The 22261-nt window shown below is 44.1% G+C and overlaps 1 protein-coding gene across 2 annotated transcripts in view; it reads left to right on the plus strand.

Moving 5' to 3' along the window:
• Positions 1-20434, plus strand: part of LOC111950674 (solute carrier organic anion transporter family member 2B1) — a 32923-nt gene extending 12489 nt beyond the window's left edge. For both annotated transcript variants that reach the window (XM_023968453.2, XM_070434452.1), the window contains 13 exons: positions 7909-8046; positions 8296-8458; positions 8578-8802; positions 9336-9434; positions 13315-13445; positions 14075-14171; positions 14432-14596; positions 15767-15956; positions 16058-16208; positions 16678-16835; positions 18076-18140; positions 18555-18675; positions 18939-20434. In XM_023968453.2, coding sequence (XP_023824221.1) covers positions 7909-8046; positions 8296-8458; positions 8578-8802; positions 9336-9434; positions 13315-13445; positions 14075-14171; positions 14432-14596; positions 15767-15956; positions 16058-16208; positions 16678-16835; positions 18076-18140; positions 18555-18675; positions 18939-19125 — 1890 coding nt within the window. In that variant the 3' untranslated portion in view covers positions 19126-20434. The remainder of the gene's footprint in view (positions 1-7908; positions 8047-8295; positions 8459-8577; positions 8803-9335; positions 9435-13314; positions 13446-14074; positions 14172-14431; positions 14597-15766; positions 15957-16057; positions 16209-16677; positions 16836-18075; positions 18141-18554; positions 18676-18938) is intronic.
• Positions 20435-22261: the final 1827 nt, after the last annotated feature.

Here is a 22261-nt window from a genome sequence, read left to right on the forward strand (position 1 = left end):
TGGTTCAAAAGCAGTGGTTAAATTCGCATCTTTCAGTTTTTTCACGCCGAGATGCTGCCGTCAATCCAGGTTTTTTCTGGTTTGGGAATGTTTTAATCGTTGCGGGGGGTACGACATCGTAGATGAAAGCTACTTCTAATGAACTCGCCACCGCAATCCAGCTATTCGTTCAATATTGTTGCTTGGACGCAATGCGGAACATATTCCAATCCGCGTGGATCGAAGCAGTCTTGAAGCGTGGATTCAGGATTGGCGTCGGACCAGCGTTGAACAGACCTGAGCGCGGGAGCTTGTTGTTTTAGTTTCTGTTTGTAGGCTGGAATCAACAAATGGAGTCGTGGTCAGCTTTTCCGAAAGGGGGGCGGGGGAGGGCCTTATATGCGTCGCGGAAATTAGTATAAACAATGATCTAGGGTTTTTCCAGCCCTGGTAGCACAATCGATATGCTGATAGAATTTAGGGAGTTTTGTTTTTAGATTAGCCTTTGTTAAAATCCCAGCTACATGGAATCAGTAAGTCAGATAAAGTTCGTTCAGCAGGGCCATCGATGTGTCTGCTTGGGGGGGAATATATACGGCTGTGATTATGATCGAAGAGAATTCCCTTGGTAGATAATGCGGTCGACATTTGATTGTGAGGAGATTCTAGATCATTGAACAGAATGACTTGAGTTCTGTGTTTGTATAGATGATCACACCACGTTCTCGTGATTATGCAAAATAAGGCATCACCCCCGCCCCTCTTCTTACCAGAAAGATGTTTGTTCTGTCGGCGCGAGCATGAAGAAACCAGCTGGCTGCACCGACTCCGTTAGCGTCCTTGAGTTAGCCATGTTTCCGTGAAGCAGAGCACGTTGCATCCCTGATGTTCTCTGGAATGCTACCCGTGCTCGATTTCATCAACCTTATTGTCAAGAACTGGACATTGGCGAGTAGTATGCTAGGGAGTGGAGCGCGATGTGCCCGTCTCCGAAGCCTGACCAGGAGACCGCCTCGTTTGCCCCTTTTACGGCGTCGCACAGGGTCGCCGGCTGGGATCATCCATTGTATTGGGTGGAAGGCAAAACACTGGATCCGTTTCGGGAAGTCATATTCCGGTAGGAACGATGATGAGTTGACGTTAATCGTATATTCAGTAGTTCTCCCGACTGTATGTAATAGAACACTAGATTACCTGGGGTACGATGTAAGAAATAAAACATAAAAAAAACAAAATACTGCATATTTTCCAGAACGCGAAGCGAGCGGCGGCCATCTCTTTTTCGGCGCCGAAGAAGTTCCAGTTGGACAGCAAATAGAAAGATGCATTAGTTATTAATGCAACCGCTGGTGTTAGATTTTTAAAATTATCGTTACTAGACATACGATGTGCGTTACAGCCAGACCAGTGCCGAAATTAATGGCGGACAAATCCTTTTACTACATTTTTACTCGGTTACATTTAAGCATGCGCAAATTAAGAAAAATCATAAACAACGACATCATATAACTATTATGGCAAACGATCAAAATCATAAATCTATATGGAGCAAGGTTGTCCTTTTTCAAAAAGAAATCGGTGTGACTGAGCAGGACTTGCTTGGGCCAGAGAAATTGTAAACCACGTCCTTCTTCAACTTTGGAATAGCAGCTAACATTAGCTATGTGGCGCAGACATGCCCAAATCTTCAAAACGCAATACTAAGGAAAATCCGAAAATCGCAATATACTCGCATAAACTGATATAACTCGGTTTAAAATAACTTCGTTATGATGTTTCTAACACCTATATCGAATTAAATCACAGACGGATATATCTAAGGCCGATAACTTGAGCTTTTCCGAACGCCATGCTGAGGTCCTGCTTTGCGCAATGACGAACAATGAAAAGAGTGCACCCCCCATGCCATGGGCTTTTATAAGGTCTGAGATCTGCCTAGAAACTCCATTCCAATTATCATTGGTTACTGACATCCAGGGGAAGGCGCGTGCAGTTCATGTCGACCCATAGGATACATACAGAGTTTTAAACTGATCCTAGAACAGGGTCAACATTTTCAGATTTTGCAGTACCTGTCAGGAATTTCGCTGCCAAATGAGTTCTGTTTCACTCAGAGAAATAATTCAAACGGTTTTAGAAACTAGAGATTGTTTTCTATCCAATAGTAATAATAATATGCATATTGTACGAGCAAGAATTGAGTACGAGTTTGAAATGGGCACCTTTTATCAGAGCTACTCAATACTGCCCCTGCAGCCCAAACAGGTTAACAGTTTTGGAAACTTTAGAGTGTTTTCTATCAAAATCTACCAGTTATATGCATATCATATATTCTGGGCCTGAGATGCAGGCAGTTTAATTTGGGCATGCATTTCCTCCAAAATTCCGAATGCTGCCCCCTACCCTAGAGAAGTTAAAAGTTAATTTGTGGAATTTCTTTCCTTAATGCGTTTGAGACAAGGTAGGGGGGGTGTACAGAAGATAGCCCTATTTGGTAAAAACAAAGTCCATATTATGGCAAGAACAGCTCAAAGAAGCAAAGAGAAACGACAGTCCATCATTACTTTAAGACATGAAGGCCAGTCAATTTCGAAAAATTTCAAGAACTTTGAAAGTTTCTTCAAGTGCAGTCTCAAAAACCATCAAGCGCTATGATGAAACTGGCTCTCACGAGGAGCGCCACAGGAAAGGAAGACCCAGAGTTACCTCCAGAGGATAAGTTCATTAGAGTTACCAGCCTCAGAAATTGCATTCTAAATAATTGCTACACAGAGTTCAAGTAACAGACACATCTCAACATCAACTTCAGAGGAGACTGCGTGAATCAGGTCTTCATGGTCGAATTGCTGCAAAGAAACCACTACTGAAGGACACTAATAATAAGAAGAGACTTGCTTGGGCCAAAAAACACGAGCAATGGACATTAGACCGGTGGAAATCTGTCCTTTGGTCTGATGAGTCCAAATTTGAGATTTTTGGTTTCAACCGCCGTGTCTTTATGAGATGCAGAGTAGGTGAACGGACAATTTCCGCATGTGTGGTTCCCAGCATGAAGCATGGAGGAGGAGGTGTGGGGGTGCTTTGCTGGTGACACTGTCAGTGATATATTTAGAATTCAAGACACATTTAACCAGCATGGCTACCACAGCATTCTGCAGCGATATGCCAACCCATCTGGTTTGCGCTTAGTGGGACTATCATTTGCTTTTCAACAGGACAATGACCCAACACACCTCCAGGCTGTGTAAGGGCTATTTGACCAAGAAGGAGAGACGGTGATGCATCAGATGACCTGGCCTCACCAATCACCCGACTCAACCCAATTGAGATGGATTGGGATGAGTTGGACCACAGAGTGAAGGAAAAGCAGCCAACAAGTGCTCAGCAAATGTGGGAACTGCTTAAAAGCTGTTGGAAAAGCATTCCAGGTGAAGCTGGTTGAGAGAATGCCAAGAGTGTGTAAAGCTGTCATCAAGGCAAAGGGTGGCTACTGTAAAAAATCTCAAATCTAAAATATATTTTGATTTGTTTAACACTTTTTTGGTTACTACATGATTCCATGTGTTATTTCATAGTTGTGATGTCTTCACTATTATTCTACAATGTAGAAAATAGTAAAAAAAATAAGAAAAACCCTTGAATGAATAGCTGTGGTCCAAACCTTTGACTGGTACTGTATGTAAAAGATTTTGCTCTGGTTGTGAAAATCCTCATAAAGTTACTCATAGGCCTCCAGACCCTCTTGACTACTGTAGCAATATGTTTTGTTGCATTCCATACTTTCTTTACAAACTTCTTGGGATAGGGGGCAGTATTTTCACGTCCGGATGAAAAGCGTGCCCAAAGTAAACTGCCTGATACTCAGGCCCAGAAGCTAGGATATGCACATTATTAATAGACTTGGATAGAAATCACTCTGAAGTTTAATAAAACTGTTTGAATAATGTCTGTGAGTATAACAGAACTGATTTGGCAGGCGAAACCCCAACACAATCCATCCAGGGGGAAAAAATTTGAGGTCAATCTGTTTTCCATTAGTTTTCTATGCTAAGGCATCTGGTTGCAGTTCCTATGGCTTCCACTTACATGTCAACAGTCTTTAGAAATTGGATGATGTTTATCCTTTGAGAAATGAGAAGTAGCCCTGTTCTTTCCATGTGAACACAGTTTATCCCGTCTTAAATTGTAATCGATTTTTATGTTTTACGATACCTAAGTTTGGATTAGGAACTGTTACGGCGTTCCTCCTCCTCTTCATCCGAAGAGGAGGAGCATGGTCGGACCAACACGCAGCGAGGTATGATGACATAAATGAATATTTATTGAAATACGAAATGAACACGAAAACACTTGAAAATTACAAAATAACAAACACGACGTAGACAGACCTGAACATGGAACTTACATACTACACGCAGAACTCACGGAACAGGAACAGACCACATCAAACGAACGACAGCCAAAACAGTCCCGTGTGGTGCACATACACTGACACGAAGACACAGGAGACAATCACCCACAAACAAACAGTGAGAACAACCTACCTTAATATGACTCTCAATCAGAGGAATGCCAAAACCCTGCCTCTAATTGAGAGCCATACCAGGCACCCCTTAACCCAACATGAAACCAACACATAGAAATGCCCACCCCGCTCACGCCCTGACCAATAAACACATACAAAACAAGAGAAAACAGGTCAGGACGTGACATAACCCCCCCTTAAGGTGCGAACACCGGGCGCACAGCACAAAGTCTAGGGGAGGTCTGGGTGGGCATCTGACCCACGGTGGTGGCTCAGGCTCCGGACGCTGTCCCCACACCACCATAGTCACCTCCCCGCTTCTGTATCCCCCTCCCAATGACCACCCTCCAACTAAACCCACCTAAATGAAGGGGCAGCATCGGGATAAGGGCAGCAGCTCCGGGCTGAGGAACTCTGGCAGGTCCGGCTGAGGGACTCTGGCAGGTCCGGGCTGAGGACTCTGGCAGGTCCGGGCTGAGGGACTCTGGCAGGTCCGGGCTGAGGGACTCTGGCAGGTCCGGGCTGAGGGACTCTGGCAGATCCGGGCTGAGGGACTCTGGCAGGTCCGGGCTGAGGGACTCTGGCTGATCCGATCTGGCGGAAGGTCTGGCTGATCCGGTCTGGCGGAAGCTCTGGTGATCCGGTCTGGCGGAAGGCTCTGGCTGATCCGGTCTGGCGGAAGGCTCTGGCTGATCCGGTCTGGCGGAAGGCTCTGGCTGATCCGGTCTGGCGGAAAGGCCTCTGGCTGATCCGGTCTGGCGGAAGGCTCTGGCTGATCCGTCTGGCGGAAGCTCTGGCTGATTCCGGTCGGCGAAGGCTCTGGCTGATCGGTCTGGCGGAAGCTCTAGCGGCTCCTGTCTGGCGGACGGCTCTGTAGGCTCTTGGCAGACGGGCGGCTTTGCAGGCTCATGACAGACGGGCAGCTTTGCAGGCTCATGACAAGACGAACAGTTCAGGCGCATTGGGCAGACGAACAGTTCAGGGCCGTTGGGCAGACGGGCAGTTCAGGCGCGCCTGGGCAGACGGGCAGTTCAGGCGCCGTTGGGCAGACGAACAGTTCAGGCCCGCTGGGCAGACGGGCAGTTCAGGCGCGCTGGGCAGACGGGCCGTTCAGCCCGCTGGGCGACGGGCAGTTCAGCGCCGCTGGGCAGACGAGGCAGTTCAGGCGCCGCGGGCAGACGGGCAGTTCAGGCGCCGCTGGGCAGACGGGCAGTTCAGGCGCCGCTGGGCAGACGGGCAGTTCAGGCGCGGGGCAGCGGGCATCAGGCGCCGCTGGGCAGACGGGCACACCTGTAGGAAGGAGACGGAGAGACAGCCTGGTGCGTGGTATAGGCACTGGCTGCGCTGGAGAGGAGGAAAGCTCTGACAGCGCTGGACAGGTGGGAGCAGCTGGAGAGAGAACCCGAGAGACAGCCTGGTGCGGGGGGCTGCCACCGGTGGACTGGTACTTGGAGGTGGCACCGGGTACCGGACCGTGAGGAGGAAACGTGCTCTTGAGCACAAAGCCTCCCAACCTTACCAGGTTGAATGGTCCCCGTAGCCCTGCCAGTGCGGCGAGGTGGAATAACCCGCACTGGGCTATGCAGGCGAACCGGGGACACCACCTGTAAGGCTGGTGCACTGTACGCCGGCCCTAGGAGGACGTACTGGAGGCCAGATACGTTGGGCCGGCTTCATGACATCGGCTCGATGCCCAACCTAGCCCTCCCAGTGCGGCAAGGTGGAATAGCCCGCACTGGGCTAAGCACGCGTACTGGGGACACCGTGCGCTTTACGCATAACACGGTGTCTGACAGTACGACGCCCTCTCCACTCCACGGTAAGCACGGGGAGTTGGCTCAGGTATCCTACCCGGCTTTGCCACACTCCTCGTGTGCCCCCCCCAAGAAATTTTTGGTCTGACTCACGGGTCCCAACCGCGTCGCCGCGCTGCCTCCTCATACCAGCGCCTCTCAGCCTTCGCTGCTTCCAACTCCGCCTTGGGACGGCGATATTCCCCTGGCTGAGCCCAGGGTCCTCTACCGTCCAGGATCTCCTCCCAAGTCCAGAAGTCCTGGTTTGCTCTGTTGAGCATTCCCTTGCCGCTTGGTCCTAGGTTGGTGGGTGATTCTGTTACGGCGTTCCTCCTCCTCTTAATCCGAAGAGGAGGAGCATGGGTGCGGACCAACACGCAGCGAGGTATGATGACAATAAATGATATTTATTGAAATACGAAATGAACACGAAAAACACTTGAAAATTACAAAATAACAAACCACGACGTAGACAGACCTGAACATGGAATTACATACTACACGCAGAACTCACGAACAGGAACAGAACTACATCAAACGAACGACAGCCAAAACAGTCCCGTGTGGTGCACATACACTGACGACACGAAAGACACAGGAGACAATCACCACAAACAAACAGTGAGAACAAACCTACCTTAATATGACTCTCAATCAGAGGAAATGCAAACACCTGCCTCTAATTGAGAGCATACCAGCACACCCCTTAACCCAACATAGAAACAACACCCATAGAATGCCCCCGCTCACGCCCTGACCAATAAACACGATCAAAACAAGAGAAAACAGGTCAGGAACGTGACAGGAAACGTTGTTTGAAATGTTTGGACCAAGTTTACAGGTAACTTATTAGATACTTTGTAGTCATGTTGGGCGAGTTGGAACCGGTATATTTTCTGAATCGAACGTGCCAAATAAATTGACATTTTGGAGATATAAAGAAGACATTTATCGAACAAAAGGACCATTTGTGATGTTTCTGGGACATTTGGGAGTGCCAACAGAAGAAGATCTTCAAAGGTAAGGCATGAATTATATCGTTATTTCTGAGTTTTGTGTCGCACCTGGCTGGTTGAAATATTACTTTCATGTGTTTGTATGCGGGGTGCTGTCCTCAGATAATCGCATGGTCTGCGTTCACTGTAAAGCCTTTTTGAAATCTGACACTGAGGCTCGGTTAACAAGAAGTTAAGCTTTATTTTGATGTATTATACATGTATGTTTTGTGAATTTCTATTATGAGTATTTCTGTTCTTGAATTTGGCACGCTGCAATTTCACTGGATGTTGTCAAATCAATCCTGTTACTGGGATCTGAGCGGGAAGGGATCACTAAGAAGTTTTAAAGGTGTCAAATGTGCAACTAGATGTAGTGCCCCGTGTGGAACAAGAAGTTCTCCTGAATATTTAAATCAGACATTTGAGCTCTCTGTAGTTCATTGATCAGATCATATTATTTACTACTTAGAGTAAGCTGGGAACAATATTTTTAATACACTTCATGTATCTACAGTCTGTCTGCATACTGATGAAACCATAAACAAATATATACCATGGTTTTCCTCTCTCTCTCCCTTCCCTGTCTATCCTCTCTCTCCTATCTCTCCTCTAGTTATTTGTGCTGTGCCATGGGATGCTCCAGCTGGCCCAGCTGTTGGTGTCTGGATATCTGAAGAGCTCCATCTCCACCATAGAGAGACGCTATGGCTTCTCTAGCCAGAAGTCTGGCATCTTGGCATCCTTCAATGAGGTAAGCCTAAACCTAACCCTGACCCTATCCCACCACTCTTTTGGGCTGATCAAGATAACAGGAAGATTGACTGAGAAATTCCAGATCCATATAGGTTCAGATTATTATTTGTATTTATATATGAAAAAATTGTATACTTTAAATGTTTACATGTGAGAGTGGGCACATGAGTGTGTTAATGGTTGTGTTTGTTTGTGTGAGTGTGTTGTGCTCATGATTCTGTGTGTGTGTGTTTATGTGTGTGTGTAGGTGGGGAACATAGTCCTGATAGTGTTTGTTAGTTTCTTTGGTAGCCGTGTCCACAGACCACGGTTCATTGGTGGAGGGGCACTGGTGGTCAGTCTGGCTGCTCTGATAATGGCCATGCCTCATTTCATCAGTGGCCCCTACCAGTACACAGACCACATCAGCGGTAAGTCACATACACACACACACATACAGTACATACACATATTTGTTTGAATCTCAAAACAAAAATAGTAGTTATCACCTAACTCTTAACTCCTTCCTACCTCTACCTGTGTTCAATAGAATCCAAGGATGACGACTCTGGCCTCTGCCAATTAGAGAGCTCTTTCCAATCAACCTTGTCCAATCATAGCTGCACTCAGCAAGAGAGTCACTCCCAGCAGGGAGTATTCCCACTCCTGCTCCTAGGACAGCTACTCCTGGGAATCGGCGGCGTTCCCATCCAACCCTTCGGAATCTCCTACATTGATGACTATGCCAGCAAGAGGAACTCTCCTCTCTACCTCGGTATGAGCACTGGGAGTGACTGGGAAACAGGGAATTCTTGGAATACAGGAAATACACATTCTGATGCAGGTCTTTTAGGTTTTTAACTAGGAATCAATAGTATCACTGTTGTTCTTTTTAAATGGAGAGTTGCACCATTCTTCTCTAACGTTCCCGCAATTTTGGGCTCCACTCAATCCCCTCCAATTCTGAGAATACTTACAGGGACATTAGAATGAGTTACATTAGGAATTTCACACATAACCCTGGTGCAGGATGTGGAAAAATAGTAATGAAACTAAAGTGAATGTTTTGTATCCAATCATTGTTTTGCTGCTCTCAAGGCTGTTTCATGTCAAGTGTGTGTCATGTCATGTCAATCTATATGATAAAATGATACTTGAGATCAGCAAACAATGGGCAGTCTTTCATTTTCTTTTCATCAACTTCGAAGTATGATCTGGGGAGAAACTAAACGATAAGCAGTCTTTTCCGTGTCACTGTATTGATCCCACAACAGGGGTGACATGTCTGACTGTGGTTCCCCCCTGCAGGCATCCTCCTGGCTGTCACGTCTATTGGTCCTGCTTTTGGCTTTATGATGGGCTCCTTCATGTTACGCTTTTATGTCGACATCGACAAGATGTCCAAAGGTGAGCACATACACAAAATGCATCATACTGTGACACTTTCTGTAAGTTCTACAGTGCCTTCAGAAAGTACTCACACCCCTTGACTTTTTCCCACATGTTGTTGTGTTATAGCCTGAATTTAAAATTGATTAAATTGAGATTTGAGATATGATACCCCATAATGTCAAAGTGGAATTCTGCTTGAAATTAATTAAAATTGAAAAGCTAAAATGTCTTGTCAATAGGTATTCAACCACTTTGATACAGTATGACTGAAACGAGCTGCAAAAAACAGTCAAACTGGACAGTTTTATCTCCGTCTCTTCATTCAATGACTCAATCATGGACACTCTTACTGACAGTTGTGGCTGATTCGCGTGATGTATTATTGTCTACCTTCTTGCCCTTTGTGCTGTTGTCTGTGCCCAATCATGTTTGAACCATGTTTTGTGCTGCTATCATGTTGTGCTGCTGCCATGCTGTTTTGCTACCATGTTGTTGCATGTTGTGTTGCTACCATGCTGTGTTGTCATGTGTTGCTGCCATCCTATGTTGTTGTCTTAGGTCTCTCTTTATGTAGTGTTGTGGTGTCTCTCTTGTCGTGATGTGTGTTTTGTCCTATATWTTTTTTTTTTATCCCAGCCCACCCCCCAGGAGGCCTTTTGCCTTTTGGTAGGCCGTCATTGTAAATAAGAATTTGTTCTTAACTGACTTGCCTCGTTAAGTAAAGGTTCAATAAAAAACTTAAACAAAAGATATAGCAAGCTTAAATAAGTTCAGGAGTAAAAATATGCTTTACAAGTCACAAAATAAATTCCATGGACTCACTCTATACATGTATATTTGCAATAATATGCAATAATAGTGTTTTTCAGAATGATTTTTGAATGACTACCTCATCTCTATACCCCAAACATACAATTATTTGTAAGGTCCCTTAGTTGAGCAGAGAATTTCAAACACAGATTCAACCACAAAGACCAGCAAGGTTTACCAATGTCTCGCGAAGAAGGTAGAAGGGCACCTATTGGTAAAAAAAAGCAAGCATTGAATATCCCTTAGAGCATGGTGAAGTTATTAATTACACTTTGGATGACGTATCAATACAGCCAGTCACTACAAAGATACAGACGTCCTTTCTAACTCAGTTTCCGGAGAGGAAGGAAAACGCTCATGGATTTCACCATGAGGCCAATGGTGACTTTAAAACAATTTAATGGCCCTGATAGGAAAAAACTGAGGATGGATCAACAACATTGTCGTTACTCCACAATACTAACCTAAATTACGGAGTGAAAAAAAGGAAGCCTGTACAGAAAAAAAAATATTCCAAAACATGCATCCTGTTTGCAAACAGGATGTATGTTTTGGAATATTTTGTACGGGTTTCCTTCTTTTCAATCTGTGGTTTRGATTAGTATTGCAGAGTAAATGCAATGTATGAGGTATACAGAGATGAGGTAGTCAGTCATTCAAAAATAATGTTAAACACTATAATTGCACACAGAGTGAGTCCAAGCTACTTAACTTGTTAAGTAGATGTTTAACCCTCAATTTGTTTAGGCTTGCCATAACAAAYGGGTTGAATACTTACTGACTCAAGACATGTAAGCTTTTAATTTTTAATGAATTTGTAAACATTTCTAAAAACATAATTCCACTTTGACATTATGGGGTATTGTGTGTAGGCTGTAACACAACAAAATTAGGAAAAAGCCGAGGTTTGTGAATATTTTCTGAAGGAACTGTATTTACCTTTAAATACGATAATTTCCATTCTCAGAGCTTTAAAACCTCCCAGGAAAACCTCCCTACAACTTAAAAACAGCTTTAGTTCTCAGAATGTTTAAAAAACGTTCAGTTTTACCGGTCAGGAAACTTAGGGCTTCGTTCCCGGAACCAATCTGAAACCAAAAAACACATGTTCCCACAACTTCCAAGGAACCAAATGTGCCAGGTCTCTTACTCATTCACTCACTGACTCATTCACTCACACTCTCTCTCTCACNACACACACACACACACACACACACACACACACACACACACACACACACACACACTCCCAGGAGGTCCTCAGATGTTCACAATATGTCAGGAGTGTCTCATCTGGAGCTGATATGGGTTAGGGTTGTGGTTGAGGCTAGGGTTAGGATTGAACTGGGATGTGGACATGAAGCTAGGGTTAGGGTTAGAATACAATATTGGGTGGGTAATGTACCAAAGGTTGGTGTTAAGGTGTGCTACAGGTCAACTTCAAGGTGCATGCAATAATTTTTTTACATTTATTATTTAACCTTTATTTAACTAGGCAAGTCAGTTAAGAAAAAAATCGTATTTACAATGACGGCCTACACCGGCCGATGATGCAGGACCAATTGTGCGCCGCTCTATGGGACTCCCAATCACGGCCGGTTATGATACATTCTGGAGGTCCTCCTCTTGTAGTTTCCTTTACAAGCCAAAATAAAACTCTGAGTGATTGTGTTTTAATAAACAGAGTTTAATGGAGACTAGCTGGAATAATGTCAATGATAACGACCATCTTATCTTTACTCCACTCCTGTGAATTCTAACAGGCAAACATTTACAGTGCATCGGGAAAGTAATCAGACCCCTTGACTTTTTCCACACTTTGTTACGTTGCAGCCTCATTCCAGAATGTATTAAATTGTTCTTTTTTTCTCATAGATTTACACACAATACCCCATAATGACAAAGCAAAAACTTTTTTTTCGATTTTTTTGCAAATTTATTGAAAATAATAAGCTGAAATATCACATTTACATAAGTATTCAGACCCTTTACTCAGTACTTTGTTGAAGCAACTTTGGCAGCGATTACAGCCTTGAGTCTTCTTTGGTATGACGCTACAAGATTGGCACACCTGTATTTGGGGTATTTCTCATTCTTCTCTGCAGATCCTTTCAAGCTCTGTCAGGTTGGATGGGGAGCTTTGCTGCAGCTATTTTCAGCTATTTTCAGGTCTGGCTAGGCCACTCAAGGACATTCAGAGACTTGTCCCGAAGTCACTCCTGTGTTGTCTTGGCTGTGTGCTTACGGTCGTTGTCCTATTCGAAGGTGAACCTTCGCCCCAGTCATAAGGACCTGAGCGCTCTGGAGCAGATTTTCATCAAGGACTTTTCCAATCCACCTCATTCTGTGTGAACCACAGCTTTTCCTGCAAGCTTCAGACACCTCAGAAACTGGATTTACCCCAGTCATGGTCATGGACCAGTGTCCTGTCTTTCCAGTTTCATGTAATTGAACTCGTTCTTCCAGTTTGATGCATCTCGTTTATCAAGGTGTGAGAGCATTGTTAGTGATTGTGGACATGTTCAAACTGTTCAAACGCCTGCTGAAGTATGTATGTGTGTGTGCGTGTGTGTGCATGTGTGTATGGCGTGTGTGGTGCATATCTATAGTTATTTACTTCTGTAGAAAAGTGCATGATATCAGACTTATTTCTGTGACAGAAATTAGCTTATTCCCTTTTTGGAGGAAAATTTGTTCTTAACTGGAATCTCGGTCTCTCTGAACATCTGGTATGACCTCATTCACTCAGTCTTTCACTTTAGTCATTCAGAATGAATGTGGAGTTTCTCACAGTGAAAAAGAATATGACTTCTTCCTGGAAGCTGCTGTAAGTTAGAAAGAGATTCAATGTTCTGTTGAAAAATGCCAAGGAAAAATATGTACTTTCTTTCCTAATATCAACATTTTGTCAAAAGGTTATAACGTTTTAAACCAGGAAGTGTTCTCAGGGTGCACTTCAAAACATACAGTACCTTTGATTGCATTGGTTATTTCATTGAATAGTTGATTGAATATTGTTATTTTATTATTTTTGAATACTTTACTTTGCCACTAATACAGTAACATGTCTTTCTTCTATCTGCAGATCAGATAGGTCTGGAGCGAGGAGACCCTCGCTGGGTGGGAGCCTGGTGGCTAGGCTTCTTGGTGGCAGCCTCCTTCCTCTTCCTCACCTCCCTGCCCTACCTRTTCTTCCCCCGGCAGATGCCCAAAGAGGTGTAGTATGGGATACAAGCTGACACGTTGTCACAGTCATGATATATATTTGTGATTGATTGATTTTATGTCTTATTAAGCATTAACTTAGAAAATGTAATGAAAGTTGAACAATCTTCTCTTATAGAAAAATTTGGTTCAGAGAAAGAGTGATGAGGTTTGACCTTGTTGAATAAGGTCCTGGCTGATATCTATCATTCTGTAAGGGAATGTTTCAAAAGAGGTTGAGTCTTTGGTTCATGTTTCGCTCATCAGTCATCTGGCACAAAGAAGAATCATTGTGCCAGGTCTTGCTCAATAGCATAGCATAGCCGCACACACACACAAACACACACACACACAGTCTCTTGAATGCTGGCCAAGGCTTTAAAAGCTCTGAAGCTTGGCGTGTAACTTGAGTGCACTGCAGTGTTACATACACTTTAAATGTTACCATTTCGCAATCAGCGATCTTGTAGGCAAAACTCTCTCTTTCCCACATCATGTTCCCTAGACCTGACAAAGGCTATTAGAGAGTTAATGCAATAATGACAGGATTACATGTTTGCTGTGCCGTGATCCAACTCTAATCTGTTGTAATACAGGTACAGCGCATAATTGCGGTGTGGTTCTTTCTCTCCCCTGGTTAGGAAAATGGAGGCGATGTCACAGAGCCCAGAGCAGAAGAGGAAAAGAAACCACTGCCAGACCCCGTTCAGGAACTCACCCTCACACAGTTTCTCAAAAGTGAGACACTTTTATAAAACCACACCCGTCTGTTTTCTTTCCGTTTCTCTTCACTGTGTCTATGGGTGACTACAGGGCATTAAGGGTGACAGTCACTGATATACATACTGATAGTATATAAAAAGTAGAAGTGGTCACATTGTGTCCTCTCTCTTCCTCTATTGTTGCAACCCCCGTGGTAAATATTGTCTTAAGCAGTGAGGTCATTAGCCATTAGCCCCTCTCTCCCTCCCTCCCCTCCCTCCCCCTCTTTCTCCCAGGTTTCCCTCGTATTGCCCTGCGGACCCTGCGGAACCCCATCTACCTTTTGGTGGTGCTGGCACAGGTCCACCTGGCAGCGATGGTAGCCGGCCTCGCCACCTTTATGGCCAAGTTCATAGAGCGCCAGTTCACCCAGACTGCCTCCTTCTCCAACATGATGATCGGTGAGAGACATTATTCGTTATCTCTGTGAAACATCTTGATTTAGATTAAGGTTAGGGTTTGTCTAATAAAGAAAAAATAGAACCAATATACAAAATTAAAATTCCACTCAATGGAGAGTTATTACTTTAAAATCAAATCTGCAAAACTCAAGTATTTGGCATGTGTATTTAACTCGGGTCTGATGGGAATAAGAAATATGGGTAATATCACATTATATACACACTTAATACTAGCTGAGATTAATAATAGAGTATGCTCCAACTCTCCAGGGGTCTATGAATAGCACAGAGAGCATGGAATTCTACCACAGAAACACTGCTATTGAGCAACTGGAGGTAATCATTCCAGAAGACAAAGACTCAGAGCACAGGCAATCAAACCCCTGCCGCCCACTACTGTTTATAGCAGGGTCAAATCTGGATGGGATTTACTTTCCCTTTACCCCAGTGTTTTAGTTCTTTGGCAGGGTGCAGAATCTCCAGCGTTTGCACCTGAAGCTGCCAATATCAACATTTTACAAGACTACAAAATAAGGCCAACTATTATTAGGAGGGGGTTAACAGAGCTAGGCTGAGGGGAACCACCCTGCCTATGTAAGGGGAAACACTGGTTGCGTTCCAGGTTCTTTTTCAAAGGCAGGCAGCACAGAGCTCATGTCTCCAGAACCATGTTGTCTTCTGAGATCTAACTTCTGAGATGTGCAGGGCGACTGCAAAAAACACAACCTTAGAACGTTTTCACAACTTATATCGGAGTGACTGTTATGCTTTATTAATAAACAAATTAGGCACATTTGGGCAGTCTTGATACAACATTTTGTTACAGAAATGCAATGGTTCATTGGATCAATCTTAAACGATCCTCGTACACTGATGCCATCTAGTGGCCAAAATCTAAATTGTACCTGAGCTGGAATAATACATTATGGCCTTTCTCTTGCATTTCAAAGATGATGGTTAAAAAAAAATACAAAAGAATGGTTGGTTTTTTCTTTGTATTATCTTTTACCAGATCTGTTGTGTTATATTATCCTACATTCCTTTCACATTTCCACAAACTACAAACTTTCAAATGGTACCAAGAATATGCATATCCTTGCTTCAGGGCCTGAGCTACAGGCAGTTAGATTTGGGTATGTCATTTTAGGRGAAACCTCTGTGTGCCTGTAGGTGGGGTGAGTATCCCTCTAGCGGTGCTGGGCATCGTGCTAGGTGGGGCTTTGATGAGGAGGCTGAGTATGTCTACTAGAGGCTCCGCCCTCATGTGCACGGCAGCCATCTTGATGTGTATGCTCACCGCTCTGCCTCTCCTCCTCCTCGGCTGCTCCACACAGAGTGTCACTGGCGTCTACCCCACCACGTAGGTTACCATCACCTCTCCTTAAAACAGCACTGAAGCCTTAAGTTGCCATTGTGAACTCCACCAGGTACCATTCCTCMTTCTTCTTCCTCTGTTCTCAGACAGAAAGGCTCCTTGGGGTGTAAAGCTGGGTGCTCCTGTCCGACCGAGACTTTTAACCCGGTGTGTGGCTCAGACGGGGTGGAGTTCATATCACCCTGTCATGCAGGCTGCATGACCAAAGTACAGGACAACAACACCATCAAAGTCCTGGTAAACCACTACACCTGCCTGTTCATGAATAGGCTGAATCCTAACTTTCCCAGGCCAATCATATTGAGGTTAAAAAGAACACAGAGAGAAAACTAAATCACATAACATGCAGAAACATGAAGAAACCCAAGATTATGAATTTCCAGGAAGTAGACATGTCAGACATACACAGCTCTAAAGGGGCCTCACTTCTGCTTTACTGCCAGATGTCTACTCAATGGAAAACAGGGTTACCAGCCAGACTCAGTATTATTTAGAATACTCACACACACTCCACCACCATACAAAGCTCGGGAGAAGAATATTCCCTTGCCTTGAAGCTAGAGAGACTATCAAGCCAGTTTCTTGATAATGTACTTTTATTTTGTGAGATGAGTGATTCTCATTCACACCTACTATGTTAACAGTTACTGCCAGATGCAATGGTGATTGGCTGGTGGTTAATGTCATGTGACTCTTTCTCTGACAGAACTACACAAACTGTGGCTGCATCAACGGGTCCCATGCGTTGCCGGGGACATGCGGTAGCAACTGTGAACACCTCCTCTTGCCCTTTATGGTTCTCTCTGCCCTCACCTGCTTCATCGCATCCTTCTCACAGACGCCATCATACATGATGATACTGAGGTACAGCACACACACACACACACACACAACACACACACACACAACACACACACACACAACACACACACACACACACACACACACACACAAAACACTATGAACACACACACTAATCACCTACGTACAGAGAAAGAGAGAGAGTCATGTGCAGTCGTGTCCCCATGGTAAAGCCTGAGGTATCTGAGTTCTCTCACGCACTCCCTTAGTTATTTTTGCAGGGACCAGACACTAGTTTCTATTGCTTAGCCTGAGGCAGTAGTTGCCACTGTATCATACATTATCATCCGTCATGATGGCTCAGGTGGTTCAAACGCATTCCTCTTCGTTTCAGCATGTTTGAGCCTACCCAAACCACACACACACAGACAACAGACACACACACACACACACACACAGACACACACACACACAACACACACACACACACACACACACACAACACACAAACACACACACACACACACACACACAAAACACACACACAAAACACCACACACACACAAAACACACACACACCACACACAACACACAACCACAAACATACAACGTCCGCACTGTGTGTGTCTGTTGGTTGGTCTATGATCAGCATGATTGGGCCTGTGGGGTGATAGCAAACATAATAAGGGTATAAAGAACAGAGCTTTCCGCTTCCTCACTGGGTAACACTTAGACAGTCCGCTAAACATGACTATAGATGTTAACCAACTCTTCACACACTGTCACTCTCATTTATCAGACAGCAACTGCACATGCACAACAAAGATTTCAAGATAAAGTGGATGGGGGTAGTTTTTGCATATTGATATTTAAGCAACGCTGTGTGTGTGTGTGTGTGTGTGTGTGTGTGTGTGTGTGTGTGTGTGTGTGTGTGTGTGGTGTGTGTGTGTGTTGTGTGTGTGTGTGTGGTGTTGAGTGTGTGTGGTGTGTGTGTGTGTGTGTGTGTGTGTGTGTGTGTGTGTGTGTGTGTGTGTGTGTGTGTGTGTGTGTGTGTGTGTGTGTGTGTGTGTGTGTGTGGGGGTGTGATACGTCTGACATAATTTACTGCATCCGTTCAGCTGTTCTGTTTCACTCTGAACTAAACGCAAACTCCATCCAGCTGGTCAGTAACTTCTTCACGCCAGAACTGGCACGGTTACTGTGACTGATGTTGACCCGCTCCCATCCTTTTCCTCTTCATCCCCTTTACCCTCTTCTTCACTTTTTCCTTCTGTCTCGCTCTCTCCCTCTATCTCCCCTGCAGGACAGTGAAAACAGAGGATAAGTCTTTTGCTGTGGGAGTTCAGTACATGCTCTTCAGAATGCTGGGTGAGTTATATCAACATTTCACAGACAGCCACACTATCACATCTTTGGCTGGGATTCCAAGAAATGTAGATAAACGACCAATGCACAGTGATTCACTTTCACAGTGATCAACCTTTCTGCTCGACATCCACGGTTTGAACAGAAAACGTCTTGGAAAAAATGCCTTTTCAAAAATCCATCCCCGAAATTCCTCTCTGGCTGTCCTGTTAGGTGACGTGAAGCAGGACCATGTAAACTCAGAAAACCCATCTCTACAGGGATAATGACAAATATCAACACTGCCACTCAGAAGAATCATCTCACAGCCTCTCAGCCAATTGTGTATGTGTGTGCACGTGCGTGTGTGCATGCATGTCTGTGTGTGCGTGTTCACATGGATGTGTATTTGTAATTGGTGTATGTGTGTGTCTCCAGCATTCCTGCCTGCCCCAGTCCTGTACGGCATTGCCATAGACACCACCTGTATCCTCTGGGGGAAGAAGTGTGGAAGGAACACATCATGTCACTACTACAACATGGACCTCTTCAGACAGAGGCAAGCACCAGCAGATATACCCTCCACCTGCACAATGACTCATGCCTCCATGTCAGCCATATCAGCCATACTTAGAGTTTGCACTTTTGGGACCATTCCATTGCACTTTTGGGACCAATTTACCAGGCAACCTAAATCAGCCACAGCTTCATTTTTTTTAAAGTATTTGCCATACAGTATGTATTTTGACGCAGGTTTGTTATAGAGTATTCAGAATATCTTGGATGTATGATATTTACAGTTTCCATCTCTTTTATGGCCAGGTTCCTGGGACTGCAGGTGTTGTTTGTTTGCGGAGCGTTCATCTGCTTCCTGCTCTCTCTCCTCATCCTGAGACATAGGGCAGGACAACAAGGCCAGCAGGCGGGACAGAGATACACTGTGGTGAACGGAGTAAAGAGTCCAGACAACAACACCGCCTCCAAAGAACTGCAGAGGATGCCAGCATGAGAGAGGACTGAGAGAGAAAGATAATTGAACTGAATTGCAAGCTGGGTAGACAGAGAAGAAAAATGTATCAATCTAATTCTCTAGAGAATCATGAAGAAGACTACAGAGATGAGAAGCGCTCCGTGGGCATCTTTCTCAGTGAGAGTCCATCTCTTACTTTGTGTCCTCTATTTTGTCCATGGGAGGACCTGTTTCTCTCTCTCCTCCCGTTGGCCAATGAGGAGTGTTTAAATATCTCTACACTATTACTGCTCCCAAACTGCCAGTGCTGTATCTGAGCCATGGTAACATAGCGTGTCATTCTCTGGAACCAGTCTGAGGGGTCCCCTTTCCACTGATACAGGGTCAGATCTTTGTCCATCTCTCTTATGCTTAAGGTTAGGACATGGGGAGGGTAAGCTGCTATAAACTGATCCTAGATCTCTAGACGTTTTTTTATATTAGAATTTTATTGTCACATCCACCGATTAGGTGCAGTGAAATGTTGTTGTTTTACAGGCTCAGCCATCGTAGTACGGCGTCCCTGGAGCAAATTTGGGTGCCTTTCTCAAGGGCACATTGACAGAATTTTCACCTTGTCGACTCGAGCCACCAGACCAAAGCAATCAGGCCAAAGACAGCATTAGAAAACCAAACTCCCACTAAGCTAATACTCTTCAGGTGTTGGTTGTTTTTAGAAAACATGTATATACCATATATTTTTCTTTGTTTTTTAAAATGCTTTCTTGGCCTTTGTAAACAATATAAAATTGTGAATTTATGCTTTCAAAGAAAAGGATCATTATAGATTCAGTAAGCAAGTGCCTTACATTTATACAACTCCAATAAGATATAATGCTTTGAATCTTATCATGTGAAACATAATGTAAATATTTTTACGTACAGTTTACAGTATTCTTGCAATTCTTGTCAGTGGGATTTTTATTTGATGGACATTTATGCACAATGCATCTGTTTCTCCATTGCTCTTGTCATATAATGAGTTATGGTAGGCAAGCATAGATGTGGTAATGCAGATGTTCCATTGACCAGATTGGTGCACATTCAACAAATCTGATCTAACAAAGTGGATATTCGTCAAATCTGTCATGATTGATGTATTGTAACAGACCCACAATGTTGTTACTTAAGTCCGATTTTGATATATTTGGCTGTTTTCGTTGCAAACCTTTTCAGGTTTAGAAGAAGTGACTGATAAATGCTAACTGCTATTTGTATAAGCTGGTTAGCATACAGAAATCGMTGATGGTAGTCAAAGTCGTTTTTAACTGTAATGCATTTGATTGGTACCAATGAAGATATGAACATGTGTTGGGGTTGACATCCATACTTTTATTTATTTATTTCACCTTTATTTAACCAGGTAGGCAAGTTGAGAACAAGTTCTCATTTACAATTGCGACCTGGCCAAGATAAAGCAAAGCAGTTCAACACATACAACAACACAGAGTTACACATGGAATAAAACAAACATACAATCAATAATACAGTACAAAAATAAGTCTATATACAATGTGAGCAAATGAGGTGAGATAAGGGAGGTAAAGGCAAAAAAAAAGGCCGTGGTGGCGAAGTAAATACAATATAGCAAGTAAAACACAGGATTGGTAGTGTCACGCCCTGACCTGAGATATCTCTGTTTTCTTAATTTTTTGGTTAGGTCAGGGTGTGACTAGGGTGGGTACGTTAGTTTTTGTATTGTCTAGGGGTTTTTGTATGTCTAGYGTTTTTGTAGGTCTAGGTGATTTGTATGTCTATGGTGGCCTGATATGGTTCCCAATCAGAGGCAGCTGTTTATCGTTGTCTCTGATTGGGGATCATATTTAGGTAGCCATTTTCCCTTTNATATAGCAAGTAAAACACAGGATTGGTAGTGTCACGCCCTGACCTGAGATATCTCTGTTTTCTTAATTTTTTGGTTAGGTCAGGGTGTGACTAGGGTGGGTACGTTAGTTTTTGTATTGTCTAGGGGTTTTTGTATGTCTAGYGTTTTTGTAGGTCTAGGTGATTTGTATGTCTATGGTGGCCTGATATGGTTCCCAATCAGAGGCAGCTGTTTATCGTTGTCTCTGATTGGGGATCATATTTAGGTAGCCATTTTCCCTTTGGTGTATAGTTTCCTGTCAGCACTCGTTTTGTATAGCTATAGTGTCATTTTGTTATTTTGTTTAGTTTGTTCAGTGTTCATTCTTATTATAATAAAGAATGTACGCATACCACGCTGCGCCTTGGTCCGATTCATACGACGAACGTGACAGGTAGATTTGCAGTGGAAGAATGTGCAAAGTAGAGATAGAAATAATGGGGTGCAAAGTAGCAAAATAAATAAATAAATACAGTAGGGGAGAGGTAGTTGTTTGGGCTAAATTATAGATGGGCTATGTACAGGTGCAGTAATCTGTGAGCTGCTCTGACAGCTGGTGCTTAAAGCTAGTGAGGGAGATCAGTGTTTCCAGTTTCAGAGATTTTTTTTGTTCGTTCCAGTCATTGGCAGCAGAGAACTGGAAGGAGAGGCGGCCAAAGGAATAATTTGTTTTGGGGATGACCAGAGAGATATACCTGCTGGAGTGCGTGCTACAGCTGCTATGGTGACCAGCGAGCTGAGATAAGGGGGGACTTTACCTAGCAGGGTCTTGTAGATGACCTGGAGCCAGTGGGTTTGGCGACGAGTATGAAGCGAGGGCCAGCCAACGAGAGCGTACAGGTCGCAGTGGTGGGTAGTATATGGGGCTTTGGTGACAAAACGGATGGCACTGTGATAGACTGCATCCAATTTATTGAGTAGGGTATTGGAGGCTATTTTGTAAATGACATCGCCGAAGTCGAGGATCGGTAGGATGGTCAGTTCTACAAGGGTATGTTTGGCAGCATGATTGAAGGATGCTTTGTTGCGAAATAGGAAGCCAATTGTAGCTTTAACTTTGGATTTGAGATGTTTGATGTGAGTCTGGAAGGAGAGTTTACAGTCAAACCAGTCACCTAGGTATTTGTAGTTGTCCACATATTCTAAGTCAGAACCGTCCAGAGTAGAGATGTTGGACGGGCGGGCAGGTGCAGGCAGCGATCGGTTGAAGAACATGCATTTAGTTTTACTTGTATTTAAGAGCAATTGGAGGCCACGGAAGGAGAGTTGTAT

Source organism: Salvelinus sp. IW2-2015, linkage group LG23, assembly GCF_002910315.2.
Source record: "Salvelinus sp. IW2-2015 linkage group LG23, ASM291031v2, whole genome shotgun sequence".
Lineage (NCBI taxonomy): Eukaryota > Metazoa > Chordata > Actinopteri > Salmoniformes > Salmonidae > Salvelinus > Salvelinus sp. IW2-2015.